This window comes from Dendrobates tinctorius, unplaced genomic scaffold (assembly GCF_039654945.1).
Source record: "Dendrobates tinctorius isolate UK_male_01 unplaced genomic scaffold, ASM3965494v1 ptg000048l, whole genome shotgun sequence".
NCBI lineage: Eukaryota > Metazoa > Chordata > Amphibia > Anura > Dendrobatidae > Dendrobates > Dendrobates tinctorius.
In genome coordinates, this window is record NW_027361716.1 from 3715183 (window position 1) to 3732909 (window position 17727).

Below are 17727 nucleotides of genomic sequence, written 5' to 3' on the forward strand. Positions count from 1 at the left end.
CAGACCCCAAAGCAATAGGCAGCCCCCAACATATAATGACGGTGAAGCAAGATGAAAACACTAACAAAGACAGAAAGATAGACTGAGCAAAGACGGGGCCCAAAACTACCTAGATAGGAAAGGACAGGAAGGCTGCTGTCTGCAATCTGCCAAAACCCTATCAAAGACATAAGCCAACAAGCTGATATGAAAAAGGCCCTGAAGCAGCTAGGCTTCAAAAACTAAATCAGCACTCAGGTATTTTCAGAAGACAGAGCTAAAGGAATCCAGCACACCCCAGCAGGGAATGGCAGAAATCCAGAAAAACAAAGCAAAACAAAGTCAAAGCACCAATGCAAAAAGCCTAGCAGCAAACTTAGCTTTAGAGGAGCAGGAATTCAGACTGGTATCCAAGGATCCCACAGAGAAATCACCCGCAGGGCAGAAGGGCGTCGGCAGCCATATATCCAGTCAGTAACTCCACTCAGCCAGTCATCATCATCAGCCTCAGGTGTTTGATAATCAGGCTCACTACCTTTCTTTACCAGAAGAGGGAGTTCCTCGGGCCTCAGTAGTGAAGGGGAAAATGAACTCACAACAGTACCTCCCCCTTGAGGAGGGGTCACCGAACCCTCAACTACGCCACCAGGGCGATCAGGGTGAGCCCAATGAAAGGCATGCACCAATCTTTTGGCATGAATATCAGAGGCAGAGACCCAGGAATTATCCTCCTGACCATAACCCTTCCACTTAACCAAATACTCTAGTCTCCGTCTAGCCAGACGGGAATCCAGTACTTTCTCTACCTCATATTCCATGTTACCTTCAACCAATACAGGGTCTGGAGGTGCCACCCCCGGAACAACAGGTTCAACAAACCTCTTCAACAAAGATTTATGGAACACATTATGGATTTTAAATGTGACAGGAAGAGCCAAACGAAAAGAGACCGGATTAATAATCTCCACAATCTTGTAAGGTCCAATAAATCTAGGCTTAAACTTAGGAGAAGCCACCTTCATAGCAATATTTTTTGATGATAACCACACCATATCACCAACCTTAAACTGGGGACCAATGGTCCTATGTCGGTTGGAAAACCGCTGGGCCTTTTCCTGGGAGAGAGATAACTTATCCACCACTTGGTCCCAGATCTGGTGCATTCTCTCCACCACAGTGTCAACACCTGGGCAGGCAGAGGGCTCCACCTACCCTGAAGAAAATCGAGGATGAAACCCAAAGTTACAAAAAAAAGGTGACATCAAAGTGGCAGAACTAGCTCTATTATTTAAAGCAAATTCGGCCAAGGGCAAAAATGAAACCCAATCATCCTGATCAGCAGAAATAAAACATCTCAAATATGACTCCAAGGTCTGGTTTGTTCTCTCTGTCTGCCCATTGGTCTGAGGGTGAAAAGCAGAAGAGAAGGACAACTGAATTCCCAGCCTGGAACAGAAAGTTCTCCAAAATCTAGACACAAACTGGACTCCTCTGTCAGATACAATGTTCTCAGGAATCCTGTGCAAACGAACCACCTGTTGTAAAAACAGGGGCACCAACTCAGAGGAAGACGGCAACTTAGGGAGTGGTACAAGATGAACCATCTTAGAGAACCTATCACAAATCACCCAAATAACAGTCATCCTTTGAGAGACAGGCATATCAGAGATGAAATCCATTGAAATATGGGTCCATGGCCTCTTGTGGACAGGCAAAGGCATCAACAACCCACTAGAGCGAGAACACGATTTAGACCGGGAGCACGTCCCACAGGACTGCACAAAATTCCTGACATCACGAGACAAGGAGGGCCACCAAAAAAACCGACTCACCAGATCTCTAGTACCAAAAATACCTGGATGACCATCCAAAGCAGAGCAATGAACTTCAGACATCACTCTCTTCTTCCACTGGTCAGGAACATACAACTTTGCACTGGGACAACGCTCAGGTTTGTCCTCCTGGAACTCTTCCAGAGCACGTCTCAAATCGGGCGAGATGGCAGAAAGAACTACCCCTTCGCCTAAGATGGTAGCAGGCTTGGTCACCACAGGAGAATCAGCAAAGAAGCTCCTAGAGAGGGCGTCTGCCTTGGCATTCTTTGTTCCAGGAAGAAAAGAAACCACAAAATCAAAACGTGTAAAAAACAAGGCCCACCTAGCCTGTCTAGGGTTCAAGCGCTTAGCCGACTCTAGGTAAATCAAATTCTTGTGGTCAGTGAGGACCACGACTTGATGCTTAGCTCCCTCCAACCAATGTCTCCACTCCTCAAATGCCCATTTCATGGCCAACAGTTCCCTATTCCCCACATCATAGTTACGTTCAGATGGAGAGAACTTTCGGGAAAAGAAAGCACAGGGATTCATTTTAGATGTTACAGGATCCTTTTGGGACAAAACGGCTCCTGCACCAATCTCAGAAGCATCCACCTCTACCTGGAATGGAAGTGAGACATAAGGTTGCCGCAAAACCGGGGCGGAGGTGAATCTTCGCTTCAGCTCCTGAAAGGAAGAAACAGCCTCTGGAGACCAATTTAACACATCAGCACCCTTCTTAGTCAAATCAGTCAATGGCTTGGCAATACTAGAAAATTTTGCTATAAATTTCCGATAAAAATTAGCAAAACCCAAAAACTTCTGGAGGGCCTTCAAAGAAGTGGGCTGAACCCAATCGTAAATGGCCTGTACCTTGGCCGGGTCCATTTCAATAGTTGACGGGGACAAAATAAATCCCAAAAAAGAAATCCTCTGTACTCCAAAAAGCATTTCGATCCTTTGACATACAGGGAATTCTCCCTCAAGATCCGGAACACAGTCCGAATATGTTCCACATGAGAATCCCAATCCTTGGAGAAGATCAAAATATCATCCAGATAGATAATCAAAAATGTATCGACAAAATCTCGGAAAATATCGTTCATGAAGCACTGGAAGACAGAAGGGGCATTAGTGAGCCCAAAAGGCATCACCAGGTACTCAAAATGTCCCTCCGGAGTATTAAACGCCGTCTTCCATTCATCCCCATGCTTAATCCGAATAAGATTATACGCCCCCCTGAGGTCAAGCTTGGTAAACCAGCAAGCACCTTTAACTCTGGAGAATAGATCAGAAATCAGGGGTAACGGATACTGATATTTAACAGTAATTTTGTTGAGGGCACGATAATCAATACAAGGTCTTAATGATCCATCCTTTTTGGCTACAAAAAAAAAACCGGCACCTAAGGGTGACGAGGGTGGTCTAATATATGACCCTTCTCCAACGCCTCCTTAATATAGGATCGCATAGCCTCGTGCTCGGGTACAGATAAATTGAAGAGCCAACCCTTGGGAAATTTACACCCCGGGCTCAGTTCAATTGCACAGTCATAACTCCTATGAGGAGGCAGAGACGCAGACTCATTCTCACTAAATACATCATAAAAGTCCGCCAAATAATCAGGAACATCATGCGACTGAGGAGAGGTGGAAAACACCGGAGCCTCACTAAAGGCACACCGACAACCCCAACTCACCACAGACACAGATTTCCAATCCAAAACTGGATTATGAATTTGTAACCAGGGAAACCCCAGAACAATAGTATCATGCAGATTATGCAACACCAAAAATCTGCAATTTTCTTGATGGTCTGGGGCGACCCGCATTACCACCTGGGTCCAAAACTGAGGTTTATTTTTAGCCAAAGGAGTAGCATCATTCCCCTCAAAGGGATAGGCGTCTGCAGAGGTGTCATCGGAAATCCACAACGTTTAGCAAAATCCAAGTCCATTAGGTTTAGGGCTGCTCCCGAATCCACAAAAGCCTTGGCGGAAAATGTGGACAGGGAGCAGATCAGAGTAAAGCCAGAAGAAACTTAGGTTGAACACCCCCCAACAGAAAACGTGTGTGCAAAGCGTTTCTCTCGTTTAGGACAGACAGAAATAATATGCGAGGCATCTCCACAGAAAAAACACAACTTATTACACCTTCTGAACTCCTGACGCTGCTCTCTGGAAAAAACTCTATCACATTGCATAGGTTCAGACATTTGTTCAAGAGGTGGCAACACCTCTCGTGCAGCTTTGCGTTCGCGCAAACGCCGATCAACCTGAATGGCTAATGACATAGAATCGTCAAGACCAGAGGGAACAGGAAATCCCACCATAGTATCTTTTACGGCTTCTGACAACCCCTTCCGAAAGAGAGCAGCCAAGGCATTATCATTCCAGGTAGTAAGTACTGCCCACTTTCGGAATTTTTGACAGTACAATTCTGCAGAATCACGACCCTGGTTCAATGCCAGCAGGGTCTTTTCAGCCTGATCAATGGCATTAGGTTCGTCATACAACAACCCCAAGGCCTGAAAAAATGCGTTCACATTAGTCAGAATAGGATCATCTGTTTTCAAAGAAAACGCCCAATCCTGGGGATCGCCACGCAGCAAAGAGATGACAATTTTAACCTGCTGCGTGGAGGTCCCTGACGAGTTAGGCTTCAAGGCAAAAAATAACTTACAATTATTTTTGAAATTCAAAAATTTAGACTGATCCCCAAAAAATACATCAGGTGTAGGAATCTTTGGTTCAGCAGCATGTGAATGAGCAAGGTAGGCGGAAATTCCCCGCACTTCCGCAGCGAGCTGCTCCGCACGATCAGACAATTGCTTTATCTCCATTGAGAGAAAAAAAAATTCCCCCTACGGCCTCAGAGATATAGAGGAAAAAATATACACACTTTTTTTTTTTTTTTTTTTTTACAATTCTTTCCTGATATTGAGTACCGTAGGATCTACGGTATGGCGGGTGATTCTGTTATGAATGAGTCACAGTAGGAGGCAAAAACAGAAATACAAGCTAAGTCAAGAAAACCAGAGAAGTTGGCAACTATCAGATTGCAGACCCCTGAACCTATCAACACAACTAGCAGTAGCCGTGGGGGGTTTCCATGATGCCCTAGACCCCTCGATCACAGGCAGAGAATTAAATAGGCCTAAAGAAAGAAAGTGGAAATCTAAACTGCCCCAGAGCAGACCCCAAAGCAATAGGCAGCCCCCAACATATAATGACGGTGAAGCAAGATGAAAACACTAACACAGACAGAAAGATAGACTGAGCAAAGACGGGGCCCAAAACTACCTAGATAGGAAAGGACAGGAAGGCTGCTGTCTGCAATCTGCCAAAACCCTATCAAAGACATAAGCCAACAAGCTAATATGAAAAAGGCCCTGAAGCAGCTAGGCTTCAAAAACTAAATCAGCACTCAGGTATTTTCAGAAGACAGAGCTAAAGGAATCCAGCACACCCCAGCAGGGAATGGCAGAAATCCAGAAAAACAAAGCAAAACAAAGTCAAAGCACCAATGCAAAAAGCCGAGCAGCAAACTTAGCTTTAGAGGAGCAGGAATTCAGACTGGTCTCCAAGGATCCCACAGAGAAATCACCCGCAGGGCAGAAGGGCGTCGGCAGCCATATATCCAGTCAGTAACTCCACTCAGCCAGTCATCATCATCAGCCTCAGGTGTTTGATAATCAGGCTCACTACCTTTCTTTACCAGAAGAGGGAGTTCCTCAGGCCTCAGTAGTGAAGGGGAAAATGAACTCACAACACATCTCATTAGATACCATATATCTTCCTTATATCACCCCATATACTATTCCTTTCAATGAAAATACCAATTATATAGCCCAATTACAAAGATTATATGTACATCAAGTCGTTCATAAGATCACATATACAAATGCCAACATATTACTTACTAGATTAAGCCCAGAATAGGATATAAACGGTGGCCGTGCGCCCCGACGCGAGTTTCGCCCGCTAGCTTCTTCCAGGGGCTTGATAGCTATTAATTGATTAATTTTATAAACATTATATTAGTGGTTGGTGCCCTCTTATTTTTTGGGGTATAGGATGAGCATGGGTAGGGTTAGGTAGGGGCTTATAAATAGGGCTTATAACAGCAATAGTATATAATTGTATCATCTGACTACACAATGGCAAACATTTGGGTTTTGCAGTCTATAAGTGACTCCTTGGATTTCTCATGATTGGTGTATGCCAAGTCTGAGATTTAGAAAAAAAAAGGGGGGGGAGTCAAGTGCACATAAGGTGATATTGAAGGGTACAGATGAGAAGGAAGTTATGGAGTTGCTCACCGGAAAGGTTTGTGATTGTCACAACTCCAATAATTGCCCATGAATATTAGAGCTGCTGCTGTCACGTTGACAAATGAAGGTGAACGCTCTTTTTCATATTGATTAATAGAAAAAGGAGATATGACATTTCAGAGTAGACCACGCTGCGGTATGAAGGAAGTGGTTCCAGGGTGGAATAGCAATTTCATAATTTTTATTTTTACGCGTTTTGTGCTCGCACCAATCTCTTTTTCAAAAACAAACTACATAGCACCTGTGCACCTATGCTATGTGGTTTGTTTTTGTGTAAAAGAGCTTGGTGCGAGTGAGTATACGTCATAAATATCTACTGAAGATCTCGCACCTTGGGCTCCTACCTCGTGAGAGCATGCTGGTCCTCCAACATGTTTTCCGCTAGGTCATGTTGGGCTTGGATGGAGAGGTGCTCTAGTTTATGGTTCTCTCCTACGTCTTTGGGAGTAGTGGAACAGCCTCAGCGAGGTGAAATATAAGACAATACACGCCATTGCCTTTATCCATATATGCAACCATTTTTTTCTACCTGGTGAGAGCGTGAGGGTCCTCCTACTTCTGTTCCACTAAGTCATATAGGGCTTAGATGGAGAGGTGGCTGCTCTAGTCTGTGGTTCTCTCCCAAGTCTTTGGGAGTGACAGAGGGAATAACAGAACAGCCTCAGCAAGGTCAAATATAATACAATACATGCCATTTCCTTTCTCAGTATATGCAACCATTTTTGTCTACCTGGCGAGAGAGTGCGAGTCCTCCTACTTTTGTTCTGCTAGGTCATGTAGGGCTTTGATGAGGAGGTGGCCGCTCTAGTCTGTGGTTCTCTCCCAAGTCTTTGCTAGTAACCGAGGGAATAACAGAACAGCCTCAGCAAGGTCAAATATAATACAATACATGCCAGTTCCTTTCTCCGTATATGCAACCATTTTTGTCTACCTGGCGAGAGAGTGCGAGTCCTCCTACTTCTGTTCCGCTAGGTCATGTAGGGCTTAGATGGAGAGGTGGCCGCTCTAGTCTGTGGTTCTCTCCCAAGTCTTTGCTAGTAACCGAGGGAATAACAGAACAGCCTCAGCAAGGTCAAATATAATACAATACATGCCAGTTCCTTTCTCCGTATATGCAACCATTTTTGTCTACCTGGCGAGAGAGTGCGAGTCCTCCTACTTCTGTTCCGCTAGGTCATGTAGGGCTTAGATGGAGAGGTGGCCGCTCTAGTCTGTGGTTCTCTCCCAAGTCTTTGCTAGCAACAGAGGGAATAACAGAACAGCCTCAGCAAGGTCAAATATAAGACGATTCATGCCATTTCCTTTCTCAGCATTTTTTTCCGTTTGGATTATCAACAAATTTGTTGGCATCCGGTCACTTTTACGCATAGGATTCTTTAGCAATTGATTTTTTTTTTTTTTATAAACTGGATATTCTTAAACACTAACCCTTTAACAAAATGTCTCTCCACATCTAATGATAGCTGCTTGTTTTTTTTTCTTTTCACTTTCTTTGGAACCAGGTATAATATCCAGCCATTGTTGGGAAAATTCAGTGAATGTGAGAGTTTACTTCTCTCTGTGGGAGTCCAACCCGGGGAAATCGATGGCGTTCTTATTGATGCAGGGTGCTCATCCATGCAGTTTGACACTCCTGAAAGAGGCTTTTCACTGAGTAAGGATGGCCCCTTAGATATGAGGATGGATCATAGCAGGTAAGTGGCTTTTAACCCATAATGATAAAAGCAGTGATGTACTTTATATTTACTATGTTTTGTGATGCTGCTCCAGCACTACCAGGTAGCACTCAGTAAGGATTTAAGTGGAATCCACTTACACACATATGATAGTTCAACGACAGCAACTACCATGGCAGAGGGGCTACAATAATGCTGGCCCTGGTATCAGAGCGCATCTGTATACCTTATTATTATTATTTTGCATTGCTTATACGGCACTATCATATTCTGCAGTGTTTTGCTGAGGTCAGCATCACTGGAATATGGGAGAAAACCGGAGAACCCAAAGGAAACCACGAAAACACGGCTAGAACATACAAACTCATTGTAGATGTTGTCCTTGGGGCGATTTGAATCCAGGACTCCACTGCTGACCTCTATGCAATCATTGCTCAGACCTTGTCACTTGCAGAAAAGGAAAAAAAAAGCAAAGGTCCCTTTCTATAAACATAAGTCGCTGACCAGCTGCCCTAACGTACGGTAGAATACATCGGTAGCTTCCATTGTAAAAAGAAAAACAAGAAAACACAAACAACGTTGTATACTTTGTTTACTGTGTCCCACTGCATAGGAAAGCATAGTAGACTATTGAATCTACTGATAGTAGACCCTGATTCCTGCAATGGGCCTCTTATCGGGCTGCTTGCTGCAGTCTTGTTAAAATGAATACATAGCTAGAATTGCTGATTAATAAAGAAACCATATTCTTTGATTAGAGAAACTCTCCATACAACTTAGATAGCAATAAAGAACATTTGGGAGCTTAAATCCCCGGTAGGAAAAATGTGGATAATGTCTTAAAGAAATCCTTTCCTTTGTTTACAAACTACAAAAAGCCTTTATTTATTTATTTATTTATTTATTTTTATATATATATATATATATATATATATATATATGAGTGTGTGTGTGTATCAAGCAACACACACTCCACATAGCCCCGCTGATGATGTCATTATCATTTGGTATCACAATCAATCGATTATGTCATAATCAACTGATGATGTCATAATCAACTGATGGTGTCCCCGCTGTGCGGAGTGGGTGGGGCTATGTGGAGTGGGCATGGCTTAATACACACACACACACACATACACCTATGGGATGGGGGATGTATGATGGGTATATGGGCACAGGACTATGGGATGGAGGATATGTATGATGGGTATATGGGCACGGGCCTATGGGATGGAGGATATGTATGATGGGTATATGGGCACGGGACTATGGGATGGAGGATGTGTATGATGGGTATATGGGCACGGAACTATGGGATGGAGGATGGGTATATGGGCACGGAACTATGGGATGGAGGATGTGTATGATGGGTATATGGGCACGGAACTATGGGATGGAGGATGTGTATGATGGGTATATGGGCACGGGACTATGGGATGGAGGATGTGTATGATGGGAATATGGGCATGGGACTATGGGATGGAGGATGTGTATGATGGGTATATGGGCATGGGACTATGGGATGGAGGATGTGTGATGGGTATATGGGCACGGAACTATGGGATGGAGGATATGTATGATGGGTATATGGGCACGGAACTATGGGATGGAGGATGTGTATGATGGGTATATGGGCACGGAACTATGGGATGGAGGATGTGTATGATGGGTATATGGGCATGGGACTATGGGATGGAGGATGTGTGATGGGTATATGGGCACTGGAGTATGAGATGGAGGATGTGATGGGTATATGGGAATGGGAGTATGGGATGGAGGATGTGTGATGGGTATATGGGCACGGGAGTTTGGGATGGAGGATAATCATTATAATTTGTTATAACTAACCACAGTTAGTTACCATGCTCAGGCAGCGCCGGGCTCTTCAGCTAGTAACAATTCTAAAACAGGTGGGCAACGATACAACTGAGGGGCAAAAATATAAGCATGTCATTAAACAGAGTAAGGGACTGACATTATATAGAGTAATGGATTGATATCAGGTTGTCATGTGAGTCCTTACACAAATGGGTAATGGGAACAGCTGGTAGATAGACCTAAAGGGTCCCCGTTACAACACTCACAGGACATCTGAGACAGCCTCAGGGATAATCAGGTATAATAGTGAGCAACATGTCATGTTTAGGTAACACACATAACCTGATATGCAGCCAGAAAATACTGTGTGATGCGTGAATAAGCTCCCTAACAATGGCTTTTCCAAGGTATTAAAAAGTTCTCTTACCTATTTGTATAATGCCTATATGTTGTGCCCGGGGCCCCAAGTTTTGATAAAAATCACAGTTTTTTTCTGCTGCAGATCTAGCAGTTTTCTGAGCTTTGTATAACCCCACCCACACCACTGATTGGCCTCTTTCTGTATACATAGGCAGAAAGCTGCTAATCAGTGGTGGGGGCGGGGTTAGACTATATGGCAGCAGGTTTACTAGTCCTCTAGTGACAATCTCCTGCTGTTAAAACACAAATTTTAGAAAAACTACACTAAGCAGCCCAGTAAGTGACACATCACTAGAATCAGGTTATCTACCCTGACATTATGCTGCTCTCAGATTAGATGGCAAGAACCTGGTGACAGAGTCCCTTTATGTGTTCCTTTTGCCCTGTCATCTGGTAAGATATTTTTCAAATACTATGCCCAGTATTCCTCCTTAGAAATTCTAAAATCAGAAAGGTACAAAATTCTGTTGTGTCCCGTCAAACACACCGGGAGCTGCCTGCACCATGCTCATGGTAGGATAATTGTCGAGCCAATTTATAAAGTCCATATCATATCAGAAATAATGTAGAAGAAAAGCGCGGAAAGAGCACAACGAGGAGACAGCGGCAGTCAAAGTCCAATTATAAAGTTTTGTTGAGGCAAGAAACTCTCCTTCCCACTCTTCTCTTCATATGCCGAGAACAGAGAGTGTGTAGTAACTGTTATCTTAAATTCCTCCTCCAGTATGTAGGCTGCAAAATAACAAAAATAGTCAGTCGACCAAGTTTTACTCTCATAAGTAAGTGAAAGAAATCAACCTAGCGACTAATAAAGAGACTATGGAAACAAATTTAACCCTCAGTATTTATTTCTGAGAAAAGTTCTTTCCCCCTATATATCAGCCAGGCATTAACTTAGCACCTTCCGTACTTCCTATATGTTGCACTAGAAGATGATCACATAAATGTCTTGCTCTCCTCTTCACTGTTCCCCAAGATTAAAATCAGCCTCTATCCATAGACATATTGGAAAACTGTCAGAAGGAGCAACCCTCCTTAGCAGTCTATATGGGCATATAGGTAATAAAAAGTTGAATAAGATGATACCTTGATATCTGTGACCCAATGTCACATTCCCGAAAAATCCACATTTTTCTTAATATGTAAATAATCTATGGACATAAGATAGATCTCCCTGAGAATCTGCCTCCAGAGCTTATTTTAAATGAAAGTGAGAATTATCAATGTGAGACATGTAAATAAGGAGAGCAGACTGTTGGTCATTAAATGTCTCGCACTGGTAATGCCCCCTTTCTTGTAAAATAACAACTGGGGGGCAGATTCTTAGGGAGATCTGTGTCTGGCCCATAGATCTTAACATCTCATTTACATATTAAGAAAAATGTGGATTTTTCTGGAATAAAACATCAGATCACAGATATCAAGGTATCATTGTATTCACCTTCCTAAGACCTACATTCTCACATACAGTGGATGGATTAGGAGGGTTGATCTTACTGGCGAATCATTTTTTTATGAATATACCAGATTATTACCCTTGTGATCTTTTATGCTGCCACACTGGGATCAGATATTGGCTCATGAGCTGCATTATAAAACATAGCTACGTTCTTGTCTGTATATCCATATTTAGTCAACGACGTGCCTTCCATAACACTATTTTACATCTTTATAAATCGTACTTGAACAAGCAGCATAAAAATATGAAGGCAAGATATATTGGTTAACCCTTTAAAGAGCCTGTCCACTACTTGGACAACCCCTTCTCAATTCCTATGTTTTCCCCAGGATTGTGGAGTCTGTAAGCCAAACCTCCCACTCTGACTCCGACCCTTCAATTTCCCTGATTCCGACTCCATCATATATGGCTCATGTTTAAGTGATAAATGTACTAGTACTACTACTCATGTAGTAAAATGGTAACATCAGTAACATCAGGCTTTTCATGACCATTATGATACAACTATCCATCTATTTTCTTGCCTTAATCCTGTTTTCCTGTGCACTCTTGCAGTTCTGAGATGAGTGCAGGCATTCCTTCCCAGTGCCTTTGTGCTCTGATCTGTAGAGGAGGAACTTCACTACTCAGCATGTGCATAAAGTGCAGCACAGATTTATCTAAAATAAAAGCCCAGGTCCTTAGATTAGGAACAGAACAGACATTTATAGGTCATTAATAACTTTCCCAAATTGTTATGAAAAAAATATTCATCACATCCTGCATTGAACTTCTTCTTATTTTAGATTTTAGGAGTTGGTCCATTTTATACCAACTCCACCAAATTGGACACTGACTCTGACTCCACAGCAATGATTTTTCCCCAGTAAAATAATAACACCTATACTCACCTCCAGTGGTGGTGTCATTCCAGTGCTGTCTCTCTTTAGAGCTATGTGATGTGGTCCCTGCCACCAATCAGCTCTGGCTTCACTCTCCTTTTCTTCGGATGTAGTTAATATCCGGTTGAAGTAGGAGCTGTGGCTGCTCTATCAGGTCCAACGTATGTCTTGATTCATCTGTAGGAGAGGAAAGTGAAGCCAGCACTGAATGGCCACAGGGATCGTGTGACCTAACAATGTTGTCTGATCCCCGGGACAGACAGTGCCAACATTGCTGGAATGGCAGACGCATCCAAGGTGAGTACAGGTGTTATTAATTTACTGGTGAGAAACATAGTGGTTCAGAAGGGGTAGTCCGAGAAGTGGACAGCCCCTTTAATATAATGCTACTGGTTTACCTGCATCTCTGTGGAAAACACTGATATAGATCTTCCAAGTATCGTACAGTACTTCGCTCTTCTGCACCTGGAGAACTGGGCTCTACTGTATATTTAAGATGGTTGTTTTCAATCCTACTATGTAAAAATGTTGTCAGAAAAAGAACTAAAATTAGGTGGATCAGAAGGTAGCATCTATTTCTGAGATTCAGGAAGGTTGGTTCGAGTTATTTTAGAACCTCGGAGGAACACCTATGCAGAGTAAATGTGTTTTTCTGTAAGTTTTTGCTTTTTTATGTCTCTGTGCTATGAAGCTTCACCTCTTGTCAATGAAAACCGACGTCAGGGAACTAATTGGCTCTCCTTGTGCGTAGGTATCCTGACATGCCCACCGCTGCTGATGTTGTGAATGCTTTAGATCAACAGGCACTTGCGTCTATCCTGAAAACATACGGGGAGGAGAAACACGCCAAGAAAATAGCTTCAGCCATCGTACAGGCACGTAGCATATACCCCATCACCAGAACTCAGCAGCTCGCAAGCATTGTTGCAGGTACCCTCATTAATTCTATGCTGTGTCTGAAAAAAAAAAAGAAAAGAAAATATTAATCCCTAAGGTCCCAGAGGGATCTATTTGTCCTGGAAATCATTCAAGATGTAATCCTGTCTATTCCTCTTTTATGTCAACCATACTCTTGATTCGTTATTATATTTGGATTATATAGTTTTAGGCCCATTTTTTTTTTTGGGGGGGGGGTCCTCTTCCACCAGCTTTTACCGATCAGTTTGAATTGTATATGAAATGATTTAACGTAGAAACAGAACATGCATCCACAAGAGCAGATGGGAATTTTGATCACTATGGCTGCTTTAGAAGTCACATTTACACTCATGGCTCAGCCTTGTCATTGTTTGCCTGATTCGTGATTTATCATGGAAAAAGGCTAAAGCTGTTCAAGGGCTGAGCTACATCTTCATGTGTTTCTTAGAGCTGTGGGGGCAGAAGAAGATTTAGTAATAAACTGGGTATGTGTTCATGCTTCAGGTTATATATAGATAGATATATACTGTATATCTATATACGTAATATACCATAATATAATATGCCATGAATTTCATCATTACCTTATACAATGCTGATATGGACTGAAAGGGGTTATCCATGACTAAATTGTTTTTTACTATGAGCCAAAAAACTAACAAGCAACTAGTTGCTTACTAATTACAGTGGCTTGTGAAAGTATTCACACACCCCCCCCCTTGGCATTTTTCACATTTTGATGCCTCACAACCTGGAATTTTACAATTTTTTTTGAGGGTTTGCATCAGTTCATGTAAAAAACATGACTACAACTGTGAATATTTGGTTTTCTTTTTATTGGAAGCAAACAACAAATAGGACAAAATAACTGAAAAATAGTCACCACCTCCTAAAGTCACTACTTTCTAGAGCCTCCTTTTGCTGGAATTATAGCTGCAAGTCACTTTGGATAAGTCTCTATGAGCTTTCCACATCCTGCCACTGGGATTTTTTTTCCCATTCCTCAAGGCTAAACTGCTCCAGCTCCTACAAGTTAGATGCTTTTCTTTGGTGAACAGAAATCTTCAAGTCTGACCACAGATTCTCAATTGGATTAAGGTCTGGGCTGTGACCAGGCCATTCCAAGACATTTGCACATTTTCCTTTATAGTACTCGAGTGTTTCTTTTGCAGTATTCTATGGGTCATTGTCTTGCTGGAAAGTGAACCTCCGTCCCAGTCTCAAATACACTGACAGACTGAAACAGGTTTCGCTCAAGAATATCCATGTATTTCGCACCATCCATCTTCCCCTTGACTCGGACATTTTCCCTGTCCCTGCTGCCGAAAAACATCCCCACAGCATGATGCTGCCACCACTACGTTTCACTGTGGGGAAGGTGTTCTTGGGGTGATGAACTGTGTTAGTTTGATGCCAGACATAGCAATTACCTTGGTGGCCAAAAATGTCAATATTGGTCTCATCTGACCACAACACCTTCCTCCCTAAATTTGGGGAATCTCCCACATGTCTTTTATCAAACTCAAAACGAACCTACAATTTTTGTGTGTAAGGAAAGGATTTTTTCTGCCCACTCTTCCTTAAAGGCCACCTCTATGGAGTGTACAGCTTATTGTGGTCGTATGGACAGATACTCTAGTCTCTGCTTGGGAACTCTGCAGCTACTTCAGGGGTACCTTTGGTTTCTGTGTTTCCTCTCTAATTAATACTCTCTTTGTCTGGGCTGAGAATTTTGGTGGGCGGCACCTTTTGTCAGGTTTGTTGTGGTACCATATTCTTTCCTTTTGATGATAATGGATTTGATAGTTCTGCGGGGAATCATCAGAGATTGGGATTTTTTTTTTTTATAACCCAGACCTGACTTGTGCTTCTCAACATCTTTGTCCCTACCATTTTGAAGATCTCCTTGGTCTTTATGGTGTTGTTTTGTTAGTGGTGCCTTCCTGCATTTTTGGATCCACCTCCACATCGCTCTTTTCAAATTCTGGCGCCTGCGCTGTCCTATTTATTCTTGGGCATGCGCAGTTACCCCTGCCCGTCCTCTCTCATGACTTCCGGGCCTTCCTATTGCGCCTGCGTGGACGCGCGGCCAGAGATTCCGCCCCGCAGTCGCTTATGGTTTATTCACACTGCGGGGCTGGGAATCTCAGGCATGCCCAGTAGTTATCTGTGGCTGTCCGACGTCATGAAATCCCTCCACCTCTTTTCTACATTGCAGCGTCATCGGTGGGAGAAGCTGACAATTCCACCGATGACGCTGCAATGTAGGATAGAGGCAGAGGGATTTCCAGGAGTTGGAGAGCCGCAGATAACTACTGTGCATGCCCGAGATTCCCAGCCCTGCAGTGTGAATAAACCATAAGCGACTGCGGGGCCGGATCTCTGGCCCCGCGTCCACGCCGGCGCAATAGGAAGGCCAGGAAGTCATGAGAGAGGACGGGCAACGGTAACTGCGCATGCCCAAGAATAAATAGGACAGCACAGGCGCCAGAATTTGAAAAGAGCGATGTGGAGGCGGATCCAAAAATGCAGGAAGACCTGAGTGACGGATGTGAGTCGTCTGTCAGATGGGGAAAGACCTGCCCCCCTGTCAAATATCAGGTATGTCTGACCAATTTGATAAACGATTATTTCAGCGGTGGAAGGTACCCTAAATAAAAGAGCCACCTAGACAGAATGCAGCATTAGTGCTGCACAAGGTGGCTCTTTTACTTAAAAACGCCAGGGGGGGGTGACAGGGTCCCTTTAAAGAGAATCTACCAGCAGGTTTTTGCTACCTCATCTGAGAGCAGCCTGATATAGGCAAAGAGAAGCTGAATTCAACAATGTATCACTTAGTTTACCGAGTTCAGCCATTATGTTACTATCAGAGCTTTTAGATTTAGAATGAAGCAGAGCTGAGAAATCTAACCCCGCCCACACCTGGCTCTCTATGTACAAAGTCCATAGACAGTGAGGTGCTTAGTTGTTGAAGTAGTTCGGCATTTTTAATTTCTTAGTGATAAATCCTTCACAGTTAATAAATAACAGTACACACTTTGACAAGTGACACATCCCTGAATTCTGTGTTTCAGCCTTTATCTCCTGCTGTCTTCAGATTATATAGCAAAAACCTGCTGTCAGATTCTCTTTAATGGTATTGAAGCCTCTATGGCCTTTCAGAAAGGTGTGTATGCACTGATAGACCATGTGACACTTAGATTGCACACAGGTGGACTTCCTTTCACTAATCATGTGACTTATGAAGGTATGTGAATGCATTTGCACATGCCAATTTTTAGTTATTTGATCTTATAAATGTAATAAATGCTACTTTTTTCTCATTTCACTTCACCAACTTAGACTATTTAGTGCTGATGCATCACACACAAATCAGATTACAAAAATATTTAAACACAGGTAGTAATGTAACACAAAATAGGTCTAAAACCAAGGGGATTATCAACCAAGAAGCTCATCTTCTTCTGGTCTACTCTGTCGATGGGGCGTCACTGCCGATGTCTTGCTAACTGACAGCAGGCTTTCCACAGCCAGGCAGCAGGGAGCTGGCTGCCAATCAGCATGACATGGGTAGTCAGTCCCCATCAATAAAGCAAAGGGGCAGAAAAGATGCTGCTCTGTCAACATGGCTTCACCAGAGGCCGCAAAATCACTCATCACTAATTGCCATATAACAGAACCACATATTGGAACAAAGAGTGCCTATGGGTCTAAAGTACTGAGCTATGTGGATTACGCATGCTGTCATACAGGCTTTTTGCACTTGACAATGCCATGTGTACGAACCCTAAATGATAACATACCTGTTGTGACGTATTCGGACGACCAGATGACTACTTTGTGCCATCCATGTTTAACTGAGCATCATACATTAAATAGCTGAATGTTAGTGGCAAAAATGAATCAGAATAGGAGAAGCACAGATGTTATGAAATTTACATACAGATCTGCGCTTGCGCAGTATGCTTTGCCCAACTGAGGGCAAAGCTGAAAGTCAGAATTGCGCATGCGCCGGCATATGCAGTTGTTTCTTATGTCCCGGAAGTATTTTACGGCCATGCGCACTACTGATTTTCGGCTTTGCCCTTAGTTGGGCAAAGTATACTGCGCACGCGCGAGGTCACTTTTCAATGCGCACGTGCGAAATCTGTGCGCGATCTGTGATATTCACGGCGAAGAATGCGTACAGCAAACCGAGGAGGGGTGGAGTGACGGAACAGAGGCAACACCCATCGGACCAGACCAAACAGATTAACATAGAGCACGGGGCAAATAAAAAAGGTTTTCATGGGTGATACATGGGGAGTCAGGGGGTTTCAGAACTAGTTGTGGAACTCATAGCTGACACTCAATTAAATAATATTTTTAGCTGGTAGACCAAAAAAGCGGTGACAGGTTCCCTTTAAGGATAAACTTGTGGAGAAGTTGCT

General features: G+C 43.2%; 1 protein-coding gene across 2 annotated transcripts in view; it reads left to right on the forward strand.

The window, feature by feature from the left end:
• The window catches only part of METTL15 (methyltransferase 15, mitochondrial 12S rRNA N4-cytidine), a 435657-nt gene that overhangs the window by 339491 nt on the left and 78439 nt on the right, over positions 1-17727 (forward strand). For both annotated transcript variants that reach the window (XM_073576285.1, XM_073576286.1), the window contains exons 4-5: positions 7628-7819; positions 13131-13309. In XM_073576285.1, the coding sequence (XP_073432386.1) occupies positions 7628-7819; positions 13131-13309 (371 nt within the window). The remainder of the gene's footprint in view (positions 1-7627; positions 7820-13130; positions 13310-17727) is intronic.